This window comes from Pristiophorus japonicus, unplaced genomic scaffold, assembly GCF_044704955.1.
Source record: "Pristiophorus japonicus isolate sPriJap1 unplaced genomic scaffold, sPriJap1.hap1 HAP1_SCAFFOLD_29, whole genome shotgun sequence".
Lineage (NCBI taxonomy): Eukaryota > Metazoa > Chordata > Chondrichthyes > Pristiophoridae > Pristiophorus > Pristiophorus japonicus.
In genome coordinates, this window is record NW_027252668.1 from 2524342 (window position 1) to 2535255 (window position 10914).

At 45.6% G+C, this 10914-nt stretch overlaps 1 protein-coding gene across 1 annotated transcript; it reads right to left on the reverse strand.

Moving 5' to 3' along the window:
• Positions 1–1993: 1993 nt before the first annotated feature.
• On the reverse strand, positions 1994–2380 carry LOC139248332 (histone H2A type 2-A-like). Its single transcript, XM_070872125.1, has one exon. The coding sequence runs from the start codon at positions 2378–2380 to the stop codon at positions 1994–1996; it is 387 nt and encodes a 128-aa protein (XP_070728226.1).
• Positions 2381–10914: the final 8534 nt, after the last annotated feature.

A 10914-nucleotide genomic window follows, 5' to 3' on the forward strand; every position in this document is an offset into this window, starting at 1 on the left:
GCCCAAATCAGCAAAGGTATGGAAAGCAGCGCCCAAAAAGTAAATAAAAAGGCAACTTCTTAACATTTTAACCCAAAAGCTCTTCTCAGAGCCACCTGCGCCTCTCAGAAAAGGGCGGATCCCGGAATCAAATGATCCCTGTCGCGGGCTCAGATTCCAGATAGAAATCATTGAAAATGACCCCGGGATCCCTGATGATTCGTTGGCATTGGCTGCACCCACCCCTCCCCCAGTGTCTGAACCCACCCCTCACCCAATGTCTGCACCTACCCCTCCCGCAGTGTCTGCACCACATCTCCCACAGTGTCTGATCTCACCCCTCCCCCATTGTCCGCACCCGCCCCTCCCCCAGTGTCTGCACCCACCCCTCTCCCAGTGCCTACAATAAAACACAGAGAATGGGATGTCCGGCCCGGGCCTCACTGTAACTGGGGTTTGAGTCCGGCTCCAGTCTCAGTTCCTGGTCATTGTCATTTCACAGATTCAGGGGGAAGAGTCTCTGAGACGGTGGGACTGGCGGCGATACCCCGCCTCATAACTCAAACCCCAAACACCAGATTCTCCAAATCAGCTGGAATTAGGTGTTTGTAAAGTGCTGAACCGGTCTGTGAGAGGAGATGGAATAAGGTCTGAGATTGACAGGGAACGGACTATATAGGCGAGAATATTCCTGATTGTTAATTGTACCGGAACCTTATTTAAAAGCTTCTGGTCCCTGGAAGCCTTGAATATGAATTCCGAGTCTGTAAGGGTTTGTGCGGAGCGCTGTGTATTGGTTGTATTGTGGAGAAAACAATTTGAAATTGACGGTTACAGAAAGCTGGAGGTGGAGCTGGAAGATCAGAGGCGGCGCTCTGCTCTGTCTCTCAATCTTGATTCTGTCTCCTCCCCTGCCGCGCTCTCTGTTTAACCTTTCACTCTGTCTCCTGCCCTTCCCGCCTCTCTCACTCTGCGCTTTCTCAGTCAGGTCGGGGCCGGCTCTATAAAAAAGGAGCCAGGAGCGGTTGGTTCCTCATTCAGCGACAGTTTAAGTGAAGAATCATCATGTCTGGACGAGGTAAAGGAGGCAAAGGACTGGGCAAAGGCGGAGCCAAGCGGCACCGTAAAGTGCTCCGTGATAACATCCAGGGCATCACCAAACCCGCCATCCGCCGCCTGGCTCGCCGTGGCGGTGTCAAGCGGATCTCGGGCCTGATCTACGAGGAGACCCGCGGGGTGCTGAAGGTTTTCCTGGAGAATGTCATCAGGGACGCCGTCACCTACACCGAGCACGCCAAGCGCAAGACGGTCACTGCCATGGATGTGGTGTACGCTCTCAAACGGCAGGGCCGCACTCTCTATGGATTCGGCGGCTGAACAACTCCACCCTTTCCACCCAGCACAACACAAAGGCTCTTTTAAGAGCCACCCACCTCCTCACAGAGAGAGCAGTGACCTGGGGATGAGAGTGTGGACAGTTTGGTTGGGAAATTATTTCAGATTTTTAATTAAAGTACAGTAACACTGATTTTTCTAGTACCTTAGACGACCATCGGACTTCTCAAAGCCAATGAAGTACTTTTCCAGTGTAGTGGCTGTGGGAATATGGGAATTATTAAATATTTACAAAGATTTTTATGAGATCAGGAACTCCTGGTGTACCGGTCACAATGAGCGGGCGGGGGGAATACAGTCTTCTTTACCCAGACATTACAGTCTCCGTCTGTTTTGTATTTCTCGGAAGCCAGTCGCCCTCTATTAAATCACTGATCCGAATATCGGCTAATAGCAAACATGCAACACAGTTTGAAAATCCACACTTCTAGATGGTTAAGCTTATAACTAAGAACGTCTGAGGCTCATTTCTGATCAGCAAACGTTCAGCTTAATTATAGTGTATGTTAAATTAAATCTGGGACAATTGTTATCCACAGAACAGAAAGCAGCCCTTTCACAGATAGTGTGGGTGGCTCTGAAAAGAGCCTTTGCGTTATTAGATTAAATCTTGTCCGCTTTACTTGCCCTTGGACGCACTGGCGGTTTTCTTGGGCAGCAGCACAGCCTGGATATTAGGCAGCACCCCGCCCTGAGCGATGGTCACCTTTCCCAGCAGCTTGTTGAGCTCCTCGTCGTTGCGGATGGCCAGCTGCAGGTGTCTGGGGATGATGCGGGTCTTCTTGTTGTCGCGGGCCGCGTTGCCGGCCAGCTCTAGGATTTCAGCGGTCAGATACTCGAGCACAGCAGCCATGTAGACCGGGGCTCCGGCACCCACACGCTCAGCGTAGTTGCCCTTTCGCAGATGCCTGTGAACACGGCCCACAGGGAACTGCAGTCCGGCCCGCGAGGAGCGAGACTTGGCCTTGGCCCGAACTTTACCGCCAGTTTTTCCTCTCCCAGACATTTCCACAATCCACACGTTCAGTGAAAGAATGAGAAACTCCTCCCACATCTGCCTTTCTTGTACCTTCTGGAGGAATGCAGGGAGCGAATTTGTGATTGGTCGCTCGGTGGTGAATTTCATTGGTCTTTTCAGGTGACCAATCACAGGCTGTTTAGCCCACCAATGAAAGTAGGGCGGAAATTACTGTCTCCAACAGTCAGAATATCGATTTTTAATTTAAAAACCCCGCCAAGAAATTTTAAAATAGCAGATTATGTTAATATAAATTCACCATTAGTCAAAGATTTCCCAACACGTTTTAATTAATTTTGTCTTTTACATATTCCCCTTGCAAGTTCCAGGCTGTTACAATCAGGATTAAATTCGGGTACTATTTCAAACTGTCCAATGGGCGGGAATCAATCCCCACCGATTCTGTAACGGGACACATTCCAACTCAATCTTTGTAAAAATTGGGTTTCACAGATTATCGATCGAGCCCCTGCAAAGGCGGGAGTGAGCCCAGAACTGGGGGTCCTTCTGTGAAAAGAGAAGAGGGACAGAGTGTTCAAACTGCCCCGGTTCTGATCTCTGTAAGAACTCCCATTCTGGGTTGTTACACTGCAGGGAGTGTCGGCTGAATAAACGGACTGACCCGCAACAGGAATGGAAAAATAAACTTGAAAAGGGCTTGCGAGAGAGAATGTGTGACTGAAATCTGAGTCTCTGCCCCTAAACAAGCTCTTAATTCGGCAGGCGGTGAAAATGAACGGGTCTGAGAGCAAAAGAAACAGCGACCAGGGACCGTGTTTGTAGTTGGCGGAAAATTCCAGCGACGCTAAAGTGGAACCGGACAGTGAAACTGATATCTGAGAATTCAAACTAAATCTCCAGCTGGAAGTGTAAAAGTTCTCAAACATACTGGTTGAGGAAATAATTATAGTAAACAGAGTGTAAAGGGCGATGCGTTTGTGCAGCTCTTTCAGAGATGTTGTGGGTGGCTCTTAAAAGAGCCGTTGTGTTTGGGGTTTGATCTGTCAGGACAGCGGGCAGTCTCACTTGGAGCTGGTGTACTTAGTCACCGCCTTTGTCCCTTCCGACACGGCGTGCTTGGCCAGCTCCCCGGGCAGCAGCAGGCGCACGGAGGTCTGGATCTCCCGGGAACTGATGGTGCGGCGCTTGTTGTAATGGGCCAGGCGGGAAGCCTCACCCGCGATGCGCTCGAAAATATCCTTCACAAACGAGTTCATGATGCCCATGGCCTTGGAGGAGATGCCGGTGTCGGGGTGAACCTGCTTCATCACTTTGTAGATGTAGATGGAGTAACTCTCCTTCCTCGACTTTCTGCGCCTCTTGCCGCTCTTCGCTGGGGTTTTCTTAACTATTTTCTTGGCGCCTTTCTTGGCGGGACCTGTTTTCTTTTCGTCAGCCATCGTCTCGTTCAGTCAGGCGCAGATTTGGGGAAATTCTGCTCCGAGCCCGTATTATATCGGCAGCCCCACACTCCGCCCACAGCCCTATGCTAATGAGGGATGGGCGAAGGCAATGGTTGTGATTGGCTTGTCAAAACCATTGTTCTGTATCTCTCTGATTGGATGTTTAAAGAGACCAATCAGATTTGTTGCTCGGCACAATCTCAAGTTCTTGAATGAGACCATGTGTTGCAACACCTCCTGATTTATACTCTGTTCTTTATGTGTTTCTGTTCTATCAGGCAAAAATCTTATGAGCAAGGTTCATAAATCTTTTAGTATATATTCAATAATCTGAACAGCAAACTCGCTGCCCTGTTTATCGATCTGGATTTTTACATGTTCAACAGACATTGTCCGGTTTATAACCGAGATTGACTGAGGGTGACTTCTGGTCAGGAAACTCCCAGTTTATCAACCGTAGGATTTAATATCAAGTAGAGAAATAGTGACCTGGATTTATATAGCGCCTTTCACGACCATCGGACTTCTGAACGTGCTTCGCAGCCAATGAAGTGCTTTTTGAAGTGTAGACACTGTAGTAATGTAGGAACGGCGGCAGAAATTTCCCATAAACAGCAAGCTCCCATAAACAGCAATGTGATAATGACCAGATAATCTGTTGTGTTGTATTGATCGAGGGATAAGTATTGGCCAGGACACCGGGGATAACTGACCTGCTATTCTTCAAAATAGTGGCCGTGGGATCTATTACAACCACCTGAGAGTGCGACGGGCCTCGGTTTAACGTCTCTTCCAATAGATGGCACCTCTGACAGTGCAGCACTCCTTCATCACTGCACTGGCATGTCAGCCTAGATTTTTGTGCTCAAGTCCCTGGAGTGGGACTTGAACCCACAACCTTCTGACTCAGAAGCGAGGGTGCTACCAACTGAAGCACAGCTGATAAGATTGTGATCAATAGATCAGTTTCTTCAGACAGTAACCAGCCCTTTCACAGATAGAGTGCGTGGCTCTGAAAAGAACCAATGTGGTATTAGATTAAATCTTGTCCACTTTACTTGCTCTTGCTGGTTCCAGCATTGAATTTCGTTGTCAGGAGCACCGCGTGGATTTTTGGCTGTTCACCCATCATCCTATTGAATTGTGGAGCAGGCTCGAGGGGCCTTATGGCCTTCTCCTATTTCTTACAGCTGTCAGTCTGTGGTATGTGAGTGTTGTTTTTTCTTCAGTTTCTGCTAGGCGAATTTGGGTTTCATTATACACCTGTCAGCTTGGAGCATGTGAGTGTGATTTTCACAGTATCTCGCTGTCCCTGGGATGTGTGTGTGTGTTTTATTCTGTACCTGTCAGTTTTTGTTACGCAAATGCATGTTTTACTCTCTACCTGTAAGTTTCTGTTATGTGAGTTTGTGTTTTACTCTGTTCCTGACAGTCACTTCACTGATATGTGAGTGTGGGTTTTATTGTGTATTGTTCAGACTCTGAGGTGTGTGTGTGGATTTTATTTTATATGAATGAAACTAACTTTTTTTTAAAAAGAGAAAGACTAATAAATGTTATTGAGTGGAATTTGAGTGTTCTTGTACATGAATCGCAGAAAGTTAACATGCAGTTACAGCAAACAATTAGGAAGATAAATGGTATGTTAGCACTTAATGCAAATAGGTTGGAGTATAAGAGTAAGGTAGCGTTGGTACAATAATATCGAACTGAGATTGGGAGAAATTTGTTCACTCAGAGGGTTGTGAATCACTGGAGTTGGGATTTTAACCTGCATCTGTCAGTTTCCTGTATGTGAATCGTGGTGTTTTCTGTTTTTTTTTCAGTAATTTGTGGAGATTTACTTGGAGCTGGTGTGCTTGGCCAGCTCCCCGGGTAGTACCAGACTAATGCCCGTCGAGATGTGTGGACACAACCTGCACACTTCTAACTGTTAGAGGTTGCTGCAGCACTCACTTTCAGCCAGGAGATGGCAACAAGTGACAATCATTCAGCAGAACCCATTTTAAATTCCAGAGATTGCTCAGAACCATGTTTATGTTCAGCTTAAACTATTGCAAAGTATTTTATTGGTCCGGCTGAAAACTCCAAACAACCAAAACAAGCAGGTGGAGGCGCTCACCCGATTCTAGTGTGAACAGTGGGGTTAATCACTGAGTGTGGGATAGACATTACTGGGCAATCCATTTCAACCAAACGTGCCTTTACAGAGCTGTCTACTGTACTGCGGTTAATCATTGAGTGTGGGACAGGCACTGCCTCTGTCACTCAGGTGCTGTGGGATTCTCTGGTACAGTGTGTCAGTGTGGGATTGACTGGGACTATAGTAAAGACACTATCTGTCAGTCTCTGGTACAGTGTGTCAGTGTGGAATTGACCGGGGAGTATAGTAAAGACACTGTATCTGTCACTCTCTGTACAGTGTGTCAGTGTGGGATTAACTGGGAGTACAGTAAAGACACTGTATCTGTCACTGTCTGGTACAGTGTGTCAGTGTGGAATTGACTGGGGAGTATAGTAAAGACACTGTATCTGTCACTCTCTGTACAGTGTGTCAGTATGGGATTAACTGGGAGTACAGTAAAGACACTGTATCTGTCACTGTCTGGTACAGTGTGTCAGTGTGGGATTGACTGGGAGTATAGTAAAGACACTGTATCTGTCACTCTCTGTACAGTGTGTCAGTGTGGGATTAACTGGGAGTACAGTAAAGACACTGTATCTGTCACTGTCTGGTACAGTGTGTCAGTGTGGAATTGACTGGGGAGTATAGTAAAGACACTGTATCTGTCACTCTCTGTACAGTGTGTCAGTATGGGATTAACTGGGAGTACAGTAAAGACACTGTATCTGTCACTGTCTGGTACAGTGTGTCAGTGTGGGATTGACTGGGAGTATAGTAAAGACACTATCTGTCACTCTCTGGTACAGTGTGTCAGTGTGGGATTGACAGGCACGTGTAAAAACAGAAAGCGATGCTTTCCTACTTGATGCGTGTGATGGTGGTAGAGTAGTGAGCACAGCTGCCTTCCAAGCTCTTCAATCAATTCCAGTTGATCTGGGTTCAATTCACGGCCAATGGATCCAGTCAAATTTTAATCCACGTTCTGTTTGGGATATATGAGTGAGTGTTTTAATCAATACCTGTGAATTTCTGGTTTGTGAGTGTGGATTTAATCTTTACACACATTCTCTGATTATTGTGGGGGGTTTCTATGTACTGTATTGGAACCGGGTTTGTGATTATGGACTTTATCCTGTATCAGCCCACCTCTGGTATGTGATGATAACTTTTACTCTGTATCTGTTAGTGTTTGATATGATGGTGTGTTTTATTACGTACCAGTCCTGCTCCTATTTCTAATGTTATGTTTATTATGATAGTCGAGTATAAAAGCAAAATACTGTGGATGCTGGAATCGGAAATAAAAACAGAAAATACTGGAAATATCAGCGGGTCAGGCAGCATCTGTGGAGAGAGAGAGAAAGAGAGAGAGAGAGAGTTAACGTTTCAGTTCGATGACAAAGGCTCATCCACCTGAAACATTAACTCTGTTCCTCTCTCCACTGATGCTGCCTGACCCGCTGAGATTTACAGCATTTTCTTTATGATGTACCAGTATTCATTTTCCTTTCTGCCTGTCAATTATTGATACAGAGTAGAGGGGAGTACTCTGTATCTATCATTTTCAGCTTTGCGATTGTGGGTTTTAGTCTGTTTCTCTCAGTCTCTGGTACGCGAGCGTGAATTTCGCTCTGTATCTACCTGTCTCCGGTATGTGCGTGTGAACTTTACTCTATATCTGGCAGTGTCTGTTATGGAAGTCTGGATTTTATTCTGTACTTGTCATCTTCTGATTTATTAGTCTGCGTCTTATCCATAACTGCCAGTTTCTACCTAATTCAGAGATGGTTTTCCTTGGAATCTGTCAGTCTCTGGTATGGGAGTATGTATCTATCTGTGTGCCTGTCAGTCTCAGGTATGGGAGTATGTATCTATCTCTGTGCCAGTCAGTGTCGGGTGTGGGAGTATGTATCTATCTGTGTGCTGTCAGTCTCTGGTATGGGAGTTTCTATCTATCTCTGTGCCTGTCGGTCATTGGTGTGAGAGTATGTATCTAACTCTGTGCCCGTCAGTCTCTGGTATAGGAGTAGGTATCTATCTCTGTGCCGGTCAGTTTCTGGCATGGGAGTATGTACGATCTGTGCCATTAGTTTCTGGATGGGAGTATGTATATATCTCTGTGCCTATCATTCTCAAGTATGGAAGTATATATCTATATGTGTGTCTGTCAGTCTCTGGTATAGGAGTATGTATCCATCAGTGCTGTCCGTGTCTGGTCTGGGAGTATGTAGCCATCTGTGCGCTTTCAGTACCTGGTATGAAAGTATGTATCTAACTCTGTGCAAGTCAGTCTCTGGTATTGGATCGTGTATCTATCTCTGTGCCTGCCAGTCTCTGGTATTCGATTGTGTATCTATCTGTGTGCTGTCAGTCTCTGGTCTGGGAGTATGTATCTATCTCTGTGCCTATTGGTCTCTCGCATGGGAGTATGTACTATCTGTGCTGTCAGTTTCTAGTATGCGAGTATTTATATATCTCTGTGCCCGTCAGTCTGTTATGGGAGTATGTATCTATCTATGTGCCTGTCAGTCTCTGATGTGGGAGTATGTATCTATCTGTATGCGTGTCAGTGTGTGGTATGGGAGTATTTATATATCTCTGTGCCTGTCAGTGTCTGGTATGGGAGTATGTATCTATCTGTGTGCGTGTCAGTGTCTGGTATGGGAGTATGTATCTATGTGTGTGCCTGTCAGTGTCTGGTATGGGAGTATGATTGAGTGTGATTGAGTCTGCCTCCACCACCCTTTCTGGCAGTGCATTCCAGATGTTGACCACTCGCTGTTTAAACATGTTTTTTCTAATGTTGCCTTTGGTTCATTTGTCTATCAGCTTAAATCTGTGTCCTCTGGCTCTCGACCCTTATGCCACTGGGAACAGTTTCCCTCTATCTCCTCTGTCCAGATCCCTCACGATTTTGAACACCTCTATCACATCTTCTCTCAATCTACTCTGCTCCATGGAGAACAACGCCAACTTCTCTAGTCTATCCACGTGACTGAAGTCCCTGATCCCTGGAATCATTCTCGTTAATCTTTGCTGCACCATCTCCAAGGCCTTCACATCCTTCTTAAATTGTGGTTCCCAGTTGAGGCCCAACCAGTGTTTTATACAGGTTCATCATATGTTCCACGCTTTTGTACTGTATATCTCTATTCATGAAGCTCTGGGTCCCGGAAGCTTTTTTAACCACTTTCTCAACCTGCCCTGCCATGTTCAACAATCTGTGCACATATACCCCCAGGTCTCTGTTCATGCACCCCCTTTAGAATTGTCCCCTTTCATTTATATTGCTTCTCCTCGTTCTTTCTACAAAAATGTATCATTCACACGTTTCTGCATTAAATTTCATCTACCACATGTCTGCCCATTCTACCAACCTGCCTATGTCATCCTGAAGTCTATCACTGTGCTCCTCACTGTTCACTATATTTTCAAGTTTTGTGTCATCTGCAAGTTTTGAAATTGTGCCCTGTACACACACATCCAAGTCATTAATATGTATCAAGCAAAGCACTGGTCCAATACTGACCCTTGGGGAACATCACCGTGTACCTTCCTCCAGTCCAAAATAAAACCCTTCTCACTCCTGTCACTTACCTCATTTCTTATCCATGCTGCCATTGTCCCTTTTATTCCATGGGCTTCAACTTTGCTTGTAAACCTAATATGTGGCACTTTGTCGAACGCCTTTTGGAAATCCATGTACACCACTTCAACTGCATAGTTGTCTCTGGTATGTGGGGGTGAATTTTACTCTGCATCAGTCAGTGTCTGTATTGTGAACATGGATCCTTCTCTCTACCCGTCAGTCTCTGGTATGCTAATATTGGTTTTACTCTATTAGTCAGTTTCTGATACAGGAGTGTGGGGTTTCCTTTCTACCTGTCAATTTCTGCTGAGAAGAGTTAACTCTGAATCTTGAAGTGCATGGTGCATGAGTGTGGGTTTTAATCTTAATCTGTTTGTTTCTGATATGTGAATGTTTTTCCCCCACTATCTTCAGTTTGTGGTATGTTAGTTCGGGTTTGACTCTGTATTGTGCGTCTCTGGTGTGAGTTTCACTCTGAACCTGTCAGTTTCTGGTATATGTGTTGGGTTTTATTTGCACCTTCCAATCTCTGGGATGTGAGCATGTGTTTTACTCCCTGTTTCTGGTATACGAATGTGGGTTATGCACTGTATCTGTCAGTTTTGTGATATTTGAGTGGCGTTTCATTCTGCACTTCTCAGTTTCTGTTATGTGAATCTTACACTGTATTAGCAGTTTCTGGGATGTGATTGTGCTTTTCACTGTGTACCTGTCAGGTTGTGATACCTTAGTCTGAGCTTTCTGCTGTACCTGTACATTTCTGTTATATGAATGAGTAAGGGTTTTAATCAGTACCTGCCAGTGTCTTGTCAGGCTCAACCTGTCTGTTTCTGCTATGCGTGTGTGGGTTTTAATCAGTACCTGCCAGTTTCCGGCCCTGGAGTTGGGATTTTAACCTGCATCTGTCAGTTTCTTGTATGTGAATCGTGGTGTTTTCTGTTTTTTTGTCAGTAATTTGTGGAGATTTACTTGGAGCTGGTGTGCTTGGCCAGCTCCCTGGGCAGTACTAGACTCATGGCCGTCTAGATGTGTGGACACAATCTACACACTCCAAACTGTTAGAGGTTGCTGCCATCTCCTGGCTGAAAGTGAGTGCTGCAACAAGTGACAATCATTCAGCAGAACCCATTTTAAATTCCAGAGATTGCTCAGAACCATGTTTATGGTCAGCTTAAACTATTGCAAAGTATTTTATTGGTCCGGCTGAAAACTCCAAACAACCATTAAAAGCAGGTGGAGGCGCTCACCCGATTCTAGTGTGAACAGTGGGGTTAATCACTGAGTGTGGGATAGACATTACTGGGCAATCCATTTCAAACAAACGTGCCTTTGCAGAGCCGTCTACTGTGCTGGGGTTAATGATTGAGTGTGGGACAGACACTGTGTCATGTATTTCACCATCTTG

What these genes read in the sequence shown, in the direction of transcription:
- LOC139248332 (XM_070872125.1), bottom strand. Translation starts at nt 2,380, where the DNA reads ATGTCTGGGAGAGGAAAAACTGGCGGTAAAGTTCGGGCCAAGGCCAAG.